This window comes from Cryptosporidium bovis (assembly GCF_009768925.1).
Source record: "Cryptosporidium bovis isolate 45015 chromosome Unknown contig_32, whole genome shotgun sequence".
Taxonomy (NCBI): Eukaryota; Apicomplexa; class Conoidasida; order Eucoccidiorida; family Cryptosporidiidae; genus Cryptosporidium; species Cryptosporidium bovis.
Window position 1 is genome coordinate 631 of NW_027125019.1, and position 20,812 is coordinate 21,442.

Genomic DNA, 20,812 nt, shown 5'->3' on the forward strand with positions numbered 1-20,812 from the left:
TAAATATAAACAATGTTCTATATGTAAAGTAGTACTAAGAAAGTGATTTTTTAATGCGTTAAAAAAATATAGTATTTATAAACTACCTATCTATTATAAAAAAACTTTTGATTCCAACCTTATTAATTTATTTATTTCTTTTTATTAGCGTTTAAACAACATATTTTCAAGTCATTACCTTACACTTCCGTTCATTAAGGTCAGGACATCTCAGGAAGTGAACAGTTATATTCAGAAATGAGTCCTTATACGAGTTGATTTCGTTCCTAAATTCACACTAGGCTATTTAAATTTATTGAGATAGTGAATCTCTTATCCAATATTAGGTTCACAAATCGATTACAACGCATCCATTATGTTTGGATCATCCAAGTACTTTTAGCAGTAAATTTGCCGCCGACAGGCAATGGGGTAAATGTGAAATTTGGCGCCAATGCAATAAGTTTTAAAATAATGATTAAAAAAATAGTGTTTATGTTGAAAATCTAGTGTAAAAGTGAAAAAGAAGGAGATAAACAAAACCAGTAGTACTGTAATGTGATAACAAATACACTGATGTATTTTAATAATCACGGTTACTTTAATTTTGTGTGTTTGTGTGTGTAGTGTAAATGTAGACCTTTTGTAATGGAAAAGAGTTGGGATATTGAGGGGCCGTCTGGTTCTCTCAAGTATAGATAAGAATATCCGGTTATTGATAATTTTTTTTTGAATAAAAGATTATTATCCAGTATTTGTCTATTAAATAGGAATAGTAATATATAAACATTGTTTTTTCTTATATTTCACGATTAATATTAAATTCACTAATAAATAATAGTAATACAAAACTGCAAAGTATTAATAAGGAAAATTAATTAATTAACTAATTAATTAGCTTAATATAAATAGTAGGTAAATTTCTTCATGCATAATTGCCAATAATTGAAAGTAAAATAACTGCAACAATATTAATATTGAAGTTTATAATTTATAACTTAATTGCATCATTGCTTGTATACAGTAATAAACACATAATTTAAGTTTACTAGTAATAACAACAAGAAAAAAATATTTGCATTAATATGCATATTTCTTTAAGTGAGTACTAATATCACTGCTTATTTTTTTCATACATTAGTATTGCAAGTAAGAGTAAAATATATTTAAGAAATGTACCAGAATCTGAGAAAGTTAATTAGTTTGGTTGTAAGTTTTCAATCATTAAAAAAGTAGCATCGGATTTTCGTTTATATTCAGGTGTTATTTTTTTGTGAAATAAAATTTGATCAATAACTTAACTGTTTAATTATGTGTAACATATACAATATTTCACTTTTATTTCGTTTTTTTGATAATTTTAAAGGATGAACTAAGGGATGTGGGACTGCAACAATATATTAATTTACCGAGAATATGTGTTGTTGGTACACAAAGTTCTGGTAAATCTAGTGTACTTGAGTCAGTTGTTGGATTTGACTTCCTTCCAAGAGGTGAGGGTATAGTAACTAGGAGACCAATAGAAATGCGTCTTGTTCATATACCAAGTAAAAATGGTGTTGATGAAGCATACGTAATATTTGAAAAGGATAAGAGTAAAAAATATAGTGATTTTGAAAAAGTAAGAGAAGAAATAGATCGTCTTACAGATGAGGTTGCCGGAAAAAATAAAGGAATAGTTGACGATCCGATTATATTAACTATATATGGCACACAATGCCCAGACTTGACACTAATAGATCTTCCGGGAATAACAAGAGTACCATTAAAAGGTAGTGATCAATGTGATAATATAGAACAACTTACTAGAGATATGGCAATTAGATATGCTAGAGATCCAAGAACAATAATATTAGCTGTTATACCAGCAAATGCTGATATGTCAACCTCAGATGCTTTGCAATTATCTAGAAGAGTTGATCCAAAAGGTCTTAGAACTATAGGTGTTGTTACGAAAATAGATCTTATGGACAGAGGTACTGATGCGTCTAAGATGCTTCATGGTGATGAAGTGCCATTAAGACTTGGTTACACTGGTGTTAAGAATAGAAGTTCTGCTGATCTTAAATCTGGCAGAACAATCAAAGATGCTCTCGAAGATGAAATGAATTTTTTTTCAAACCATCCGGTTTATAGGAATCTTCCACCAGAATTAGTTGGTACAAAGAATCTTGTGTCAAAATTAACAAAGGTATTGTTCAAACATATTCGTACATTTTTGCCTGATATAAGGCGTGAAATAAATACAAGAATAAGAGCCTTAACTGCTCGCCTAGATGAATTTGGTCAGTCTGTTCCACTTGAAGCTAATGATAGGACACAACTTATGTGGGCAATGATTACTGATTATTGCGAGATGATTAAAAATACTATACGTGGTAAATATGATAAGAGACTCCAAACTTATTTTGAACATGGAAACGGTGGTAGTGGCGATGGTATGTCCAGCGGTGCTCAAATTAGAGTTATATTTAATGAACTTTTAGATGAATATACTGAAAGTGATGTTACATCTGAACTTACTGATTATGATATTGATACAGCAATTAGAATGCATGAAGGCGATTCAATGCCTGGGTTTCCATCACCGGATATGTTTGAATACTTAATATTGCCACATTTAAGAAAAATACAATCACCAGTAATGGATTGTTTAGATAAAGTTACTTCTGCATTGGAGAATGTAAGCCAAAAAGTTGCTCATAAGGTTTTCAGCAGATTCCCAAAATTATCTGATCAAATACTTGATAGAAGCCAGGAAATATTGCTTGAGGAAAAAGAGAAAACCAAAATAATATTGGAGCAACTTGTTGAGGCTGAGACCGGCTATTTGTTCACAAATGATTCAAAATATTTATCTGAACATGGGAGCGTCATTAATAATAATAATAATAATAATAATCCAAACGATCCGAGAAATAATGCTCAAGCTACTATGCAGGATCCAAATATGCAAATTGGACCAGACGGTCAGCCAATTCAAAATAGGGAACAAACCAAAACGTCTCAAATATTTTCCCAAGTTCAACAGACTGTTGGTAACGTTACAAATTCGCTTTCTGCTAATCTTTGGAATCAAGATCCATTCTCTCAAAATCAAAATAAAGATAGCAAAAAAAAAACAAGATATTCACAGGTCTTTCTTAAAGAAATAAGAAAAAGATTAGATTCTTATTTCTCTATCGTAGTTAGAAACATAAGAGATTCCGTGCCAAAAATAATTGGACACTTTCTTGTTAGACAAATTATGGATAAATTACAGTTCCAATTGTACAATGAATTTAACAAAACTGAAAGACTCTCTGATCTTTTAGATGAGCCAAATCATATTGTTGAAGAAAGAAGAGCTCTTAATAACCAATTAAATACTCTTAAAAAAGCAGCTACTATTCTTCAAAGGGATCCAAATATAGCTGCTCTTACAAACAATGAGTTTGATGAACAGTATGATAATGATCTTCAACAACTTCAAAACAATATGAACCAAAAGATGAATATTGGACGTGGTGGTGTTTCTTCTCAACAACAATCATTATCACAACCCCAACATTCCCAGAGAAATAACCAAATAATGCAACAGAATATGAATGTCAATCAACAGATGCAGCCTCAAAATCCAAATTCCGTTGGTAATACACAGAAAAGTTCCTTATTTTCCTCTGCACAAAAACAAACTCAAAGGGATCCATTATTCGCCAATTTTTAACTCAATAGCCGAAAAAGAGAAGAATGTTTTTAATTTCAATTAATTCACTTTATTTCACTTCTCTCCTTTAGTTCACCTTGTCACGTAGATATATTTCTTTTACTTTACGTTAGTACCTTGATATTAATAAACCAGGATAGATATTAACTCTTATAAACAAAATTTCAACAAATTAGAAAAAGAAAGACCCAAGTATAATTGTGATAAAAAAATACATTGAAAAACCAACGGCCAGCATATATTACTAGTGAATTATGCTGTTAATGCATGCAACGGTATGGAGAGAATGTGGGTAAATATTCATTTAGTTATATGGATGCACTATTCATGCATGCACCACTACAAACTAAATCAAGGTGATTTTTTTAACTTGTAAAAAATGTGGTTAAACTATAATATCTCAATGTTTCTAAAGTTCAATATAGTATTGTATGTGTATTTTCGTACTAAACTTTGAAATTAACTATTAGTTCTAATGAAGTAATAAGATATGTTAATTTTGTTTTCAAATAAAATTATATAAAACATTTACACTTCTGACTATGATAAATTCAGGATTTGGATGCTCACATTTTTCATTTATAATTTAGTTTAAATTTAAGGACATTGGTAAAACTAAAATTATTCAAAGTAGGTAAAATTCAAGCAATTCCCAGATTTTTAATCCGATTTCAATAAACAAGGAAGTATATTATTATTAGTGGTAGTTTAACGAATAATTAGTCCGTGGTGAGGGGCTGACGGAATTAAAATTATCTTGTATTGAAATCCGGCAACTAAGAAATACATTATTGTTGGTGTTATGGGTAATAGTATTGATATTAAAATTAATAATAGTAACAATAAAAGGATTTTGGAGGGTTATTTTGAGTGCAAAAGTTCTTTTACATGATTTAGTTTTGAAATAAAAGCAAACTTTCAAGGACAAATAGAAAACCGTTTCATATTTAACACAAAGGAGGATAGTAATATATATGTGAGTATATAATAGCTATAAATATATATATAGAAATACTGTAGGAAAAAATAAAGTGGATATACACAAAGAGAGAATATCATTTATGTGGTTAGCACTACTATTTATAATAGTTTGTTCAGTACTATTTGGAACAATAATATACTGTTCCCTAAAGGATTACAGCACTTCTTGTAATCAGGATAGCATACTATGTGACGCGTTCATTGCATCAGGGAGACTTACGTTTCCAAAAAAGGATTTGAGACATTATTTTCAACTTAGAGATGAAGTGGCTCCACAAGATTGTTCTTTTGAAGAATTTAAATTAAGATTAAGAGCGTCGAATCCTGAATTGGTGTCAGAGATGAAAAAGTCACTGCTCAGGAGTGCAATGGCAGTACAGGAAAATTATTCAAGAATATCATCGGAATATATGGGTAATATGCAACTATATAGAAAATTGCTTCTTTCAGAAAAACAATGGAATTATGTGGAAAATGCAATGGAAGAGTTAAAGGAAACCGTTGAATATATAAGAGACGAAGCCAATTTAATCCAGGATGACTGGGGTGACTACATCTTCTCAGATGCTAAAAAATTGAACATGATTAGGAAAAAACAGGAGGAATTGAGAATTATAAAAGAAAGAAAGGCAAGAGAAAAGGAAATTGAGGAAAAGAAAGCACGCGAAAAGGAGATAAATGACAGCCAAATGGCAAATAAAATCGCCATGGAAATTTTGAATGAGTGTGATGTAAGTGATGGTAATAAACAAGTAAACGGCAGTGGTAATATTAAGAAAAGAAGTAATAATAACAAATTAAAATAAATTTGTTAATTAAATTTTAATTGTTTAATGAATTTAAATTCCATAATTTAAATGTACATTTGCTATTTAATTCCAAAGTTCTCGCACCAGATAAAGTGAGTAGTATGTTTTTACTTTTGTTTATATCAATAAAGGGAATAGATTTATTGTCTATACTATATTTTCTAAGTGAAATAGTTTCGTTTTTAAGTTTTTTTTCCTCATATTCAAAATCTAGTTTAAAATTATTTAAATTTCCATTTGAATCCCCACTGAATATGTCAAGCTTGAATTCATTGCTTATGCTATCTTTGTTTATATTGAAACACATTATAAATCTTTGATCTATTTCACCGTTTTCCCTTTCAATCTTACAAAGTACTTTATTGGGTTTCCTTACGTCCCAAATGTAAAACTTTTCGTTTCTTCTGTCACCTGAAATCAAGTGATACTCTATACCCTCATGATAATGTGGATCTTCTAGCCAGTATAGTTCGGTAATTCCATTCATTTTTATTTCACTATCAAAAATTTTTATTTGAGTATCGCTATTCTTTAAATCATGTAAGAATATACTTCCGGAGAATGTTCCTGATGAAAATACAGAAAAACAACCTATTCCTTTTGTTTTCACTGAAAGAGATGACACTATTCCTTTTTGATGTTTTATATTGTTTTTTCCATCTAAAGTTTTTTGTTTTAGATTCTTATTCAGAAAAAAGTTTGTTGATTTAAGTGTTATTTTTTTATTCGGTATTAACAACTTACAATGCACGATACTTGTTTCGGGTTTCTAAAGTCACTTAAGTATATTCTGTTCTTGCAACCAAAAAGCATGGTAGATTCACTTTTATTTGCATCTACCACAAAGTCAACTGAGAAAATGTTTTCCAATTCATCTTTATTGTTTTTAACGTGAATTGTACTAATCGTTCTCAGTCCGAAATCAGTTACTATAATGGGATAGTTTTTTCTATTCACTAACACATAATTCTCCATACATGCAGATTCACTTTTGTCTTTATTATCAGTATTAGCCTCCATCCCACCGCATCTACTTTTCTTTATGTTTCTTATATTGCCTCTACAAAAAAATTTAAATCCAAATGCTCAGAATTGATTCTCGGATACGTTAAGAATGTAAAAACTAACCCGAATTTTACACTTTTACCAAAGTTGATTTTATTATTATTTACACTCGTAAGCTTTTTTTCTTCACCTTTACAGATAAATCTACCTGGATCGGAAGTTAATTCACAAATGTTAAAACAAAACACACTGTCATTACAGGCAACTAGGACTATATCCTCAAATTCATCATACAATAGTCCCACTGGTGTATCAAAATTCTTGTTTCATAAATAAATAGTACGAGTCAGTCAACCCGGGAAAAAAAAGTTAAGGATTGGCAACAAAAGTGTGGTGTTGATAATAACAGGTATCAATTGCTTCTGTTGCTTACTTTACAAACCAAAAAATCACAATTAACTTTTGAAAACCTACCTCAAAGTCACAGTAACCTATGCAGTCAAACTCATCTAGTCCGTATTTGAAGAATATTTCCCCCATGATAATAACAAAATTAACCAAAACCTCGAAGACAAAAAACACACTCGATGAATGAAATATGTATCTCTCAGTTTTAATCCCTCACACCTCTTTTTATTTTTTAAGTCAAAAATTTTCATCTACCTAACCTGGCGGCAGACCACCCAACCAGCCATTTTGCTAAGATGCCGTGGAGTTCCGTGAATTTCGTGCCAATACCGGTCTTAACCATAAACATGCAAAATTAAAAAACTATGCACACAAAAGGAAACATTAAGTCAGTTCAGTCAAAATAAGTTTGAAGAAAGAAATACTTATTATCACATACATATTCCTAAACCTTTTTTTCATCCCAGAATTGCAATAATTCAAGAAAAAAACGTTTGCTTCACTTAGTTCAGTAGTAATATATCAACTCTGTACCTTTTTCTCATATTTACTTGGCAAAAAAAATGAAAATTCTTATATCTGGTCTTCTTTTCTAACATATGTATTTATTATTTTTCTCTTTATCCTCCACTAAAATTGTTGTTTACATTGGCAAATCGGTAATGGTATTGTCAGCTCGTGGTTTTTTAATAGTTAAAACGCTGGTGTGGCTCATAACAGACAGTTTTAGTTGCTCTCTTCATATCGCAGTTTGTATTTAAATTTAAACCCTTTTAATCTATAGACCCATCCAAAACATATTATATTCTTTTTAAATCTTATTATCTTAAATTATAAATTTTTTCTCTTTTTCACTGCTATTCCATATATAGCTTTATTTTGTTTAAATAACCAACTTCCAACCGTCCATTCACGTCCATACCTAGATTACGTGTTATTTTCTGTTCTAAATAATGTCATGGATATTTGACTAAATCGCACTTATTCTTTTTTGTTGACAAATTTAACGACATGTAGCTGCCTCTCTCCACATAACCAAACTCTCTATCATGGAATCTCTCTCAGACTTTGATTTGGTCTTTAATGATATTTCCATACCCTGTGGCTGGTCCTCCGAAGGTGGACCTACTATTACAAAACATGTTGGTCCAGTAATTTTTCTTGGTTCAATAATATTAGCTGATTTCAGTACATTGCTTTGTAAACCCTTCCATATATTTCTCACCTTGACAATTGGTAATGTATTGCTATATTCGGTATCTTTGCTGCCAATTTTCCACTCTAATTTATACAAATCTTGTGACGCTCTCCAAATAAAATCTTCGCGTAACTTGCCATCCATTACGATCTTTAACTTCCCACCATTTCTTAAGAAATCTTTTGTCTCTTTAGGCAAATCTTGCACACCGTTTGGATACGGTTCCACATTCCAATGTGTTATATCGAAATTGAAGTTATCACATAACATTGGCAATGATGTGTAATCAGCTGAAGTTAATGCAGCACTTACACTATTTATAAAATCTTTTTTTGGGCCTTTTACTTTTGATGCAGAGCTTTCAAGTGAATTCCTAAATTCATCATTTACTATGCTTGGAATCAAATCCAATGCATATCTACTCAAAAATACTATATACTGACATATAAGCGCTGTTGAATCACCGTCTGAACCAAATAATGTCATTAGTTTACTCATTACATTTATTGTTTCAGTACTCGCAATTGATTCTATACATAAATTTTCTGATAACAAGTAAACAAGTATACCAAATCCTGCTCTCATTAAACGCAAATGTCTTCCATTTTCCTCCTTATGTATTGAATGATTTATTGATTTAACTATTCCACTACAATCATTTGCATCCATTTGACACACTTGATACCCTTTTGGTGCATCCGACGAACTGTATTCCAAGTCCGGGCTACCACAATATAATAAACCTAATAATACACGTATTGCCTCGACCAATACTAACGTCTGATCAGAACTGTTTTTAATCGACTCACATATTGATTGTGCACCTCCAGTTGCTATAAAGTCTAAAGCATTGCTTGGATCAGCCACACAACGTCTTAACAATCTAAATGCTGCTATCTTTAAATCAGAACTTCCCTCCTTACCTTCAATTATGCCTATTATCACTCTATATATACCTGCAGATATCATATATTCCATTTGCTCTTGTACATTGGTTTGCAAAGACAACAAATGTATTGCTGATATAGTAAATCCATTGTCGTAGTCATTCTTCAATAATTGTTTTATAACTATATCTGTGCCACCGTTAGCATGAAATTCCTTTGAATTGTTTTGACTTCTACATAACATAGATAATACATCAAAACACAATCTTTTTATATCTGGGTCATCCATGGGAGCATTTATTATCAAATCTATTAATGGTTTTATTAATATACCAAATGCAGATAACTGACTTGATTCATTTTCAGATGCTATGTTGCATAATGTTCTCAGTTCCATTAATATTGTCTCTTTTGGCAACTTAATTGATACCTTAAGTAGATGATCGAATACACTTTCTATATGTGTTGATGCAAATATTGATATATTTGGTGTAAACAAACATAGATTTGCCACGGCCTTTAAAACTGACATAAATGCTCTCGTTGCCACTCTTTCTTGTTCACCGTTATATTTGTTCAAAAACTGAACAATTACTGCTGGTATTCCCGAAGTACCTAGTTCCTTTTTAGTTTCATCTTTTTTATATCCCAAATTTACTATTAATACACCAAGTGAGTTTATTACGTCCCAATAACCAGTGTATGCTGTAAATAGTGATTTTATTATTTCAGGACCTTTTGATTTTATAAACAACATTTTGTTATTAGTATGTTGAATTGTTAAATTGGCCAATGCTAGACAACCATTTGTCACTGTTGGTGTTATTTGCTCTGGTGGCATCTTAATAGATGCCTTTAACAATTCACATATGAATTCTATACCTCCACTTTCGCCTATATCTGTTTTAATACTTGGTATAATTGCTAATGAACCCAATAAATACAATACATCTGGCAATATTCCAATATCTGTTTTTGCTTTTATTATTGATATCAATCTTTTTAATACATTTGCATTTAGTAATATACTTACAAATTCATCAGATACTATTCTTCTCAACGCCCTAAATACATTCCTCAAAACTATTAAATTGTACTGCTTGTTATCGATTGCATCCCAAATTGATAATAGTATGTCTAGCATATTAGAACCCAAAAATAATTGTCTACTGACTGTTATTTTTTCAACAAATTGTAGTCTCAATACCAATTTTTCTTCTCTATCTGCTCCTTCCAGTGTTGTTGAAGAATGTATTTCTTGAACCAAATCACACATTATTTGTGCTGCTCCCGAAGTTGTAGCACATTGTATTGCCGATTTCTCAGATTTTGATATATCTATTAATGCCGATATTATTGAATTCTTTGTTTCTATATTATGATTTGACAAATTTAACAACATTGTTTTTGGCCATGTGTTATCCACTAGATAGTCGACATTTTCCTGGATATTTGATATTAATTGTACTGCCATACAACCATATTTAAAATCATTTTCTATTGGACCTTCCATACTCTCCATTGCTACATACTGAGACATTGTTTGGGATAAATATTCCATCTTCTCCATTATTAGTGTAGATTCAGTACAACTTAGTGACAATCCTTCAGATTCTCTTCTCTTGAACATTTCGTAAACTACCTTTAATGATAATTCCGTTGGTACATCCGCTGCCATTGTACTTGTTATTTCCTCAACTTTTGCTTTTAATCCCTGTCCAAATTCATCACCATAGTAATCACCTAATTGCATTATTGAATTTAACAAGTCATCAGTTACCTGTTGTTGAGACATCTCTACACCCATTCCCTGTATTTTAGCCAATGTTAACATCATATCCGCCACAGCATCTGCTGCATATGGATCCGAACCTATAACTTGTAATGATGATGTTCCTAGTATTGGTAGCACTGAGCTCAGTACTAATGATGATGCATTTTCGTTAACTTTAATCATTGGCGTCAATGCTTTGGCCGACTCCCTTACTACTTCTGCCGATGTTGGATATGTTTGAATCACCGATAATATTTCAGCCGGAGAATCAATACCTTGTATCTTTGCTTTATCAGATACAGCAACCGAAGCACCAATTAACTTTGAAACCGCTACTGCTACTCCTTCACGACGAGTTTCGTTTAGTGATTGGTCGTCATCATATGCTCTGCATCTTCTTATCTGACGCGATACCAACGACTTGTCCTCTATTTCATGTGAGGAAGATACTAATTTAGTCATTAAATTACATAACGTAGCATCTCTAATGTCTGATTTTAACGATCCTTCGGTTAATCCCTGTAACTCATTCAATCCATTTATTGAACATATCAATGCCGAATCAACGCCTGCATTTACTACCAAATTGCCTATCAAATTCATTCCTTCAACCGACACTGTATCATTCTTACGATGTTTCTTTATATTAAATATTATATTTGATATGTCTCCTATCGGGGTTTGAGCTACATATTGCGCTCCAACACTATCTTCTGCCAATACCCTTAAAAATTCATATATCTCAGCAACAACCTCCGGGTCGTTCTGATATTTATCAAATATCTCACATATATGTGGCAAAAATGTGCCATTATTACATCTTTCTAATACATAATTTCTTGTATATGGATTATTCAAACAACCACTTAACACTCTTATACCTGAACACACGTATCTTTTCGTAGATACTGCCTTTCCAGACATATCCTCCAAATTATCCTCGATATATTGCATCATACCTGATGTGGCAACTGCCCATGAACCGAATGAATCCTCTGAATTGTCAAATGCTCTATCCGTTATTCTTTGTGTTAAAACTGCTATACTTGAAAGCAATCTTACATCATCGGGGTATTCTGCGGCTGCTGCCACCAAAGATTGTAAACATGCTTCCGTATATTGCAATGCGTCTTCCGGATTCTCAGGTTGTGCTGTCACAAATACAGCTAATTGTCTACAAAGCTGGTCCAATTCTCTAGGACAATCTGGGCCGTTCTCTTGTTGTGTATTTATTATACTTATCATCAAACTCTTTATTGTTTCGTCAGCACCACATTTCGACAATACTTCCCCACACTTTGATATTACTTCCGGATTGTCATTATGTACCATCATTACATTCTGCATTAATTCAACTATTGCACACTCTCTCAGTATCGTATTATCCTCAGAATTAGTTAAGTTATTCAATAATACCAATAAATCTTCAATACATTCGTCATTATTTTTTTGTGCATCTATTGCTCTCAATACTACTTCAACACATCTATGTAAATCTTGTTCAAAATATGCTCTTATATCCACATAGTTGCCAATGAAGTTTAATACCCTGCAAGCTGATCTTATTTGTTGTGTCTCAGATGGATACCTATCAATAATACCTAATGCTGCTACTATACTTCCAACATCTGTCGTTATTTGTATAAGAGATGTATCGTGACTACTTATTAAATCATTAATTGCATTTAGACATCTTATTCTTACTTCTGATTTAGAACTCATGTTTACTGCATTTACCAGTCTAGCCAATAAACTATTAAATGATGGTTCCGCTAATAGACCCTCAACTCTCTTAGGCGACGTGGCCATGGCCGCTATTGCACTACAGGCCGAGCCCAGTATTCTTTCATTCTCCTGAAAACTATCCAAACTAGTGCATATCAACTGCACCGCTCCATTATCAAAGCTTGTTTCCGCTACCTTCATATCAAATCTGACCAAGTTTGCTATAACTACCAAATCATCTACAATACCTGTCTCTATTTCTTCATTAAATGTACATTTAGATAAATTCTTGTATATATTCAACAATGTTAATATCACATTGCTCTTGACTAGTGCAACCTTGCCAACTCTTGACGTAGATATTAAGGATGACAATGTTGCCATCGCACATAATACATTCTGTGCCAATATTGCCTCTTCTGTATTTAATTTGCTACTTGCCAATTCCTCAATTTTGGGCAACAACGCTGGTATACCCTCGGATGTAACGAATTTACATCCTTCTGGTGTAACTGCTAGTTCATTACATGTTGTTAATGCCTGTAATATCGTCTTTAAATCACCTGAATCCAAGGATATTTTTATTTCACCAACTTTTTCCGATATTATCTTTTTAATCTCAGTCACTGGAACTAGTGCCAGTGCTAATGGTGCTAATATCAATCTCAATTCAGAATTACGATTGTGCAGTCTCATTGCTCCCTGTACTATTTCTATTGCCCCAGACTTCCTTAGTATCTCTATAGCATCCGGCGAATACTTAATCAGAAGTGTTAACAAAGTAAAACCTGCTATTTGGCAGTCAACTAATACTTTTGTTCTTTGTAAAAACGCCAAACAAACTTTGATGACGCCATTTTCTATTTCTGCCCTTGCACCACTCTCGTTCTCACCTATGATGCAGAACGACTTAATACATTGCAACTGTACAACGCGATTTTCAATATACTTTCTTATTGTAGACACCAATGAATTAACGACATCTACGACAACCTCATCACTTCCTATTCTTTGTACTTCTGTTAAGCTTCTAACTGCTTTCATATTCTCTACAACTGGATTATCATTTGTATTCTTTTCCGCAAAAGTTTTCATCTGTGGCATTGCTGCGATATCCAATAACTGAACAATGGTTGGACCTAAATCGCCTGATGCCTCCGATATTTTTAGTGTACTTGTTGTTTGAAATGCAGCCGATACTAATCTTTCTTGTCCTTCGAATGGATTCTCCGATATCCATTTTCTGGCATAGTTTAATATATCTCCACAAATGTTCAAAGAAGAGAATAATGGTGTCAAAGTTGAAATCTTGCATAAACCTGCTATTGCTGCCAAGTCCTTGTATGCTGCATTTGGGTCTGAAAGTGCCACCTTTGGTAAATTACTTGTATGAAGTGTGACATCTTTGTCAGTCGCAATCACTTCCAAAATGTTCAAACCTGCCTTTTGAATGTATTCATTCGAATTATGTACCAGCATTGCTTCCAATATTGCATTTACCATCTCACCCTGACTTAGATATATCGCACTTTCTGAAACATTCGAGAGTTTTTCTACCAACTGTATTGCGATTGTAACCAATGTTTCATCATTTACATTCTCCATTATAGACTTTTCTATACCAGAAATGCCTCCAAACTCGGATATTGGTTGTAACGATTTTATAAATGGTGCCAAATGATTTAATGTGCTTAAAGATGCTGCTTGGTAAGCTGCATCATCGCAGTAGTAGTTCAAGCACGTAGCTACTATCTCTACACTTTGCACGCTTATTAATGCTTCTGCCAATGGAGCATGTTGGGACGCTATTGACAGCAAGTCGGCAGCACACTTTGTAAAGTCTTTATCATTCTCAACATTCGCATAGAACAATTGCAGCAAATCACCCATTATTGACGCAGCCGCCACTGCCGTTGTTTCACGCACAAATAATGGATATAAAGATTGGCATACTGCCGTTGATATCTCCAAATTACTTATACACGTTGTAAATGAAGCACAAATTGCATCTATTCCACCTGAACTTATTAATGTATCAACATTTGAGGGATTTGATGCAACTCTTGCCAATACTCTCAGTGAACCAACGATAACGCGACCGGATCTGTTCATATGCTCCTCATCTGAACTTTGTGAATATTCACTCACACCTTGATTCAGCGCCTCAACTACCAGTGAAATACCACCCTGACGTACAATTTCATCTGCAAATGAAGATACATATGCCATTGCAGATAACATTGTCAATGCATCATCTTTTTGCGAAATATCTGACGTTGGTGATTTAATAACAACCAAACACTCCATCAGTTTTTGTGGATTCATAAACATTTCTAAACAGGCACCACCCTTTTCAGCGACACCCCTACGATTGCGATATAAATCAATTATATGTACTAGTGCCTTAAGAGCATCCTCTGGTGCATCACCATTACTTGCACACAACTTGACAATCTCCAAGCAATTTTCTATCAATATTGCCGATTCATTATCTGTTTTTGTCCAATTATGAGCAAATGATAACGCCTTTGTTCCTACCCCTGATTGAGCAAATGCAACGGCTCCTACCTCACTTTGTGCTATTGAACATATTGCACTCGTTACTCTTATCATTTCAGAATTGCCAATGTATTTGCTTTCGAAAAACTTGCCAAGTGTTGCTGCTGCCACTTCGGCATCTATTGCATTTACTGAAAATAAGTTCTCTATCGTAGAACATATTATAGGTACCAAACAACTCTCATTTGTCTCTATTAAACTGTTTATTGCCAATGATATTATTGAAGAACCATTACCAGATATGAACATATTAATTATTTCGCTATCTTGTGCCTCCTTCATAAATTCCGATATACCAAACACTATTCTTACACAATTCATCGATATATCCTCATCGTCTGGAAACTGTTGCAATGCCTCACTCATGAGTTCCAAAACTCCTCTTTGAATTGCGTCCAATGAGTTCTCCTTATATAGCAATGTTGGGGGAACACATAGATCACTAAGTGATCTTAGTGAAAACAACAACATTCTCTTGAACTTCTTGTGTTGGTTTGCAGACGATATTGCAGTTGCAACTCCATTGTCGGGAGCACGTTGTGCTATTGTTTTAATTGTTTATTAAAGAATGATTGTTATAGTTAATGTTACAGAAAAGACTTATTTCAATTCAATTCCAGCTACTCGAGGGAGAAACGGCACAAGTGTGTTGCAAAACAGTAGTGACATAGTTAACGACAGAATCACGCATGATAAGTCAAAGTCATGTTCCTATCTACAAATATATTCACTACGCATTCGCATCTCGCCATTTTCTACCAAGCGGAACTAAACCAAAATGATTAAAAAAACTTACTTCTTGTCACTGCCATTTTTGCAATATTCTGGCTTTGTAGCCGTAACTTAAATGAATTATATTCTTTCCTTTATATATGCAATTCTCACTATTGTATTCAATAAGTAAATAAATATAAATAAAAAATTGACCAAGTACTTGAGCAGAGATAAATAAAAATACACCTGATTTCTTCAATTATTTGAACTCTATCCCATTTAAGTTTCCTCTTCAAAAATTGGTTTTTTCTATTCAAGTATAAAAATAGATTTTAACCTCGTTTACAAGATATAAATTGCATGTAGGCGCGAATAAGATATGGCTTTTTCTGGATTTGTTTAAATACCCGCGTCTTATTATTTGTACACAAAATTAAAATGCGGGCTTTTGCCATTTCGCATTGCATTTTGTAGTGCATGCAAAATATCCAGGTAATTACTGGTGTTTGCACTTGTCATTAGTAACTATAGACCAAACATCTAAATCGATTTAACCAGCCTTTCATCTAAATTTAAGATATGGAGTGGGTCATTTTCCGATGAAATATGATGTCCTCAGCTATTCCACTATTTTTTAACCCCTTGATTTCAGATGTATTTGAGATGCGGTCTGTTCTCAGCCTTGTTAGCAATGCATTCACGAACTGGGTCAGTTTTGAGGTAAATATCCACACGACTGGTCGTTATTTTTTGCTAATGTGCATTCATTCATCTTGTTTTACGCATCTGAAACATGCTAAACATGTACTTTTATTGCCACACCTGTCGTACATATACGGAGGTTTAACTATTTGCATACTGTTCAAGTTACTGCTAGATCATTGTTCTTTCCTGACCTCCGTTGCGAATTGTCGCGTGTATATCGCATCTTCTCCATATTATGTATAACTATTTCCTTCACTTAAATTTCGGGTCACCATTGCATTTGTGTTGAGCACATTCAAGGGAGATTCCGTTCAAAATTGTTTTACTTGCCTTATTCAACGCCAAGTTGTGTGTGTTTTAACTTTACATTCAATTATTTCAGTGATCAAATTGGCACCGGAACACTATATTAATAGGTTTCCTTTTGAATAGAGAATGTTATATTTCAGCTCCACGATCTGTGGTTCTGCAGATATAGCATATTTTATTTGCTTGAATGATTTGGCGTTTAAGATTTAGATGAACTTACATGTTTTCTAGGTTTCTAGACACTATTCTAAATTATTATGGTAATTTACACGTAGTGGGAATCAGCATGTACATTCCTACACCGTTTTAGCCACCAAAATTGTGCAAGTCATTATGGGAAAAATAAAGAGAATGAATAAAGTATAAATAAAGATTTACAAATATTCTAAATCAACATTCCTTTAGTTTGGAGTAATAGAAGGCAAGATGCCATCGTTAAAAAAACATGTTTACACTAAAAGTGACGGAATAAGTAGAAAATAATCAATTTACTTGCCATTTACCATCTAGTTAATATCATATCTTGAATATAATTGCAGTAAATAGTTTTCATCCCGCTCATCTATAGCACATACAAAGTCACTGACAACAGAATGCTGATCCTTGAAATGTTCACTAACTCTTACTCTCGATGTTGGTGGTAAAACACCAAGACACTTTGACATAGTGTTTAAGAGCAAATTAAAGTGGTTTACATCGGTGAATTTTATCCTATTAAATGAAACATCCCCTGTCGAACCGACGTAAAATATCTTATTAACAGTACTTTGAAGTGTTTCTGACGTCTCTATTACAGTTTCAACATGATGTTTATTTTCAGGAATTTTGCAAGTATTCCTTGAGAATAAGTCCTTATCTAGGTAACTAAATATACTCTTCAAATCCCTGAAAATGACGAGATACAATTGAGGATTGTACTTGGCAAGTTGGAGAGCAAAACTGTAAGAAGACCCCCTTATTATACTATTAATAGAGTTGTTGCTGTCAAATATATTGTTTATGTTTGACCATCTTTTGATCTTCTTTGGAATATGAATCCTTTTGAATGTATCGTTTCCGTCGCGTCTAATTAATGTGTCTGGAAACAAGTTCAGTACAACCGAATTTGATATTGCATTGTTACCTATCTCAGATCCTATTTGTTGAGTGTAGCAATTCAATGTCAAAACACCATAGTAAATAATGTGAAGTTCCTTCGATCCAAACTGCTCGTGAGTCGGACCTTGAGACATGTCTTTTCCACCTGTCGGATCATTAGTTTCAGTTGATTCTCCAGTGTTAACTTCATTTCTTACTGATGAAAACTTTAAGAGAGAAATTGCGACATCGCCATTAACTTGACGAACCTGTTCATCCTTTGCACGAATCCATTCTTCAAGTCTGTCTAAACCTTCCTCCCTTGAAATTGGTTCAATTGATTCCAATGGAGCAGGCATAACCATATGTGTTTCGGCGTAACCTGCATTCCAGTAATCATCAGCCCATTTTTCGAGAATTTTACTTTGAGAATCAAGTATTTTCCTTAACTCGCTGTCTGAAAGTAATAAATTCAGATATTCATTTGGGAAATCATAAAGCCTCGTTTTACTTCCTGTATAAAACTCACTCGCAACCCAAACGCCGTTTCTCGACACCAATTTTGCCCTAAACTGAAACAAAGGTGAGAGCGGTTGTTCGAAAACTGGTGGAATATTTTCTGGGAACCTAACAATGTTGACATTGTAGTTGTTTCTCATAGAGTTTTCAAATGAAATCATCCTGGATTTACTCGACTTAACATAATCCTGTCTTGAACTTTCTGATAATTCAATGGCAACAGGACTTGAGGCTGTTCTAGTCAATACCGGATACATATTATTTAGTTTTTCCAAAAGTAATTCTTCTGTCTTCGCATCTCTAATATTCTCAAATACTTGCCTCCAGGAACTTTTAACACCTGTAAGTGAGGAAGCAATCTCAGAACACATTCCTTTTCCAGAATTCAGTCTTATAGACTTTTGTATATCTGGATAGTAAATGGAGTCTCTTGTTGGATATTGATTAAATAAATTACCATTATATGACAATTCAACGAACTCCGTCTTAGAATATGAGTACTGTTTCACTGGTGACACTGGTCTTTGACATACTCTCTCACAGTACTTTTGCCTGTATTCATCGTTATCATTCTCTGGATTGGAATTCTTAAATATCATTACTGCCGGAGAACTATTAATAGAAAGAGACGACCTAGAGATACGATTCACTGTTATAAAAACATCATCAAATGAACTCAACATCGATATCATTGAGTGTTGACCATTTGGTTGGTCTACTGAAGATAAATCACTCAAGTTAAAATCAGAGTTCCATAGAGCAACGGTACCTGTTCTGTATTCTGAATACCTTCCATCATCCAATACTCTTAAACCTGGTTGGGAATTAGAGAAAGATCCCACACCCTCCTTTCCGGGAAGTGGTAACATCTGCGCCCTAATATCTGCGAAGTACTTGACCGAATCTATCTTCAATTTACCATTCTCAAAAACATACTCAGATATGGAGCAGTAACATTGACATATAAACCCATTTTCAACAGATAGAACCTTCCCAGTAAATAGACAAAGCAAAGTAAATATAAATGCTAACAAGACATGCATGTTTTCCGTTTATTCTATTGCTGTTGTTTATATTTCTATACTTGTTTCAAACTAACCATCAAAAAATATATATTTATGTATATCTGAATCTCGATCGTTTTCTTTTTTCTAAATAATAACAATCCAAGTATTCGGGACTGTCCAATATCTTGATTATGTTTATTTGAACAGCCAGTCTGTTGCTTCTATTCGTATTAATATTACTATTATTACCACTGTATGATTATATATTACTATTACGAAAATACTATTGTTTCTCAATCCTAACTTTAGTCCATATATACGTATTTATTTTTAAATAATATTTGCCTATTTAACTTCCAAATTTCCCTCTTCTTACATTCGAAAATTGTAGCACTAATTGAAGACATAATTAGGTACCAAAAATTCCCGCTCAGGTAAATGGCCAAAATGACAGGTACATATAATGCCACAAAATTTATATTTAAATGCATTAATTACCATATATTTAGTAGTGACTTTGTTTGTTATTTTTTAAAACAATGTACACATATTTTTACTTTATTTTTGAGCTTGGTTGTCATTTGTATAAGATACGCTTTAATAGACATTTTCAACTAATAGGTAAACGGATAGAGCCAAGACATCCATATCCATACTAGTTGTTTTGGTCGAAATAGTGTTTTGTGTCTTTTGTTTCATCATTCCTGCAAAATTCCCTGATTTTTTTTGTATATATAGTCATTTTCACTTAAATTACCTCGTTTTTTACTTTTACACCGACCTTTTCGGCACCACAACTTTGACTAGAAAGCAGGAAGATATACAAGCATATTGCCTAATAACCATTCGAATTGATTATTGTAATTATATACTCCACTGTTTTTTGGGCAGGTTGGATCTAGGTTATATGCATATTTTTGTTCCCAGAGCTAAGTGTTGTTGAGCTTGCATTCTTGAGATTATATATAGGATGTAATAAGAGTCCAAAAATTCGACGTTATTTGAACGAATTTATACCTTTATCCGATAACATGTGCATGTGAAGTCTCCATATTCGCCAGTTTTTAGAGCAACAAAAAGAAAAAGTAAAATTAAAAAAGAAACATAGAAGTAAGCTAGAGGAAATTTCTCCTTTTCAGAAAGAAATAATCGTTTCTAATGTTAGAATTTCCGGCAAGTTGACAGCAACTTATATTAAGTGGCAACAAGAAACAATTGCACAGTAGAGGTAAAACAGAGTATTACAAAACAAGTGATTGTCCAAAGGAATGACAATGCTAAAATATTTGCGGTGGTTACTCATGCATGTGTATGCATACACATCGTTTGCATGCAACTATATTCTCAAGGTTTTAAATTCAATAGTAAATTCACTTACATAATATAAAAGTTGGTTACCTTTTATTGAAACTATTCGAACTTTTCATATGGGAGCGAAGTGGATAAAAAT

At 33.0% G+C, this 20,812-nt stretch overlaps 5 protein-coding genes across 5 annotated transcripts; 2 read left to right on the forward strand and 3 right to left on the reverse strand.

The window, feature by feature from the left end:
- Positions 1-1,152: 1,152 nt before the first annotated feature.
- On the forward strand, positions 1,153-3,685 carry FG379_002459 (uncharacterized protein; the record flags this gene model as incomplete). The annotated part of the gene is made up of 2 exons (XM_067327789.1): positions 1,153-1,188; positions 1,346-3,685. The coding sequence occupies 2 exons, from the start codon at positions 1,153-1,155 to the stop codon at positions 3,683-3,685; spliced, it is 2,376 nt and encodes a 791-aa protein (XP_067184164.1).
- A 1,061-nt stretch (positions 3,686-4,746) lies between these two features.
- FG379_002470 (uncharacterized protein) lies at positions 4,747-5,472 on the forward strand (the record flags this gene model as incomplete). Its single annotated transcript, XM_067327800.1, has 1 exon — positions 4,747-5,472. One exon carries the CDS (start codon positions 4,747-4,749, stop codon positions 5,470-5,472), a length of 726 nt encoding a protein of 241 aa, XP_067184175.1.
- A 33-nt stretch (positions 5,473-5,505) lies between these two features.
- Positions 5,506-7,020, reverse strand: FG379_002478 (uncharacterized protein; the record flags this gene model as incomplete). The annotated part of the gene is made up of 5 exons (XM_067327808.1): positions 5,506-5,534; positions 5,560-6,157; positions 6,220-6,535; positions 6,604-6,800; positions 6,955-7,020. 5 exons carry the CDS (start codon positions 7,018-7,020, stop codon positions 5,506-5,508), a joined length of 1,206 nt encoding a protein of 401 aa, XP_067184183.1.
- An 871-nt stretch (positions 7,021-7,891) lies between these two features.
- Positions 7,892-15,843, reverse strand: FG379_002479 (putative Armadillo/beta-catenin-like repeat protein; the record flags this gene model as incomplete). The annotated part of the gene is made up of 2 exons (XM_067327809.1): positions 7,892-15,573; positions 15,828-15,843. The coding sequence occupies 2 exons, from the start codon at positions 15,841-15,843 to the stop codon at positions 7,892-7,894; spliced, it is 7,698 nt and encodes a 2,565-aa protein (XP_067184184.1).
- A 1,422-nt stretch (positions 15,844-17,265) lies between these two features.
- Positions 17,266-19,398, reverse strand: FG379_002480 (putative low complexity with signal peptide; the record flags this gene model as incomplete). The annotated part of the gene is made up of 1 exon (XM_067327810.1): positions 17,266-19,398. One exon carries the CDS (start codon positions 19,396-19,398, stop codon positions 17,266-17,268), a length of 2,133 nt encoding a protein of 710 aa, XP_067184185.1.
- Positions 19,399-20,812: the final 1,414 nt, after the last annotated feature.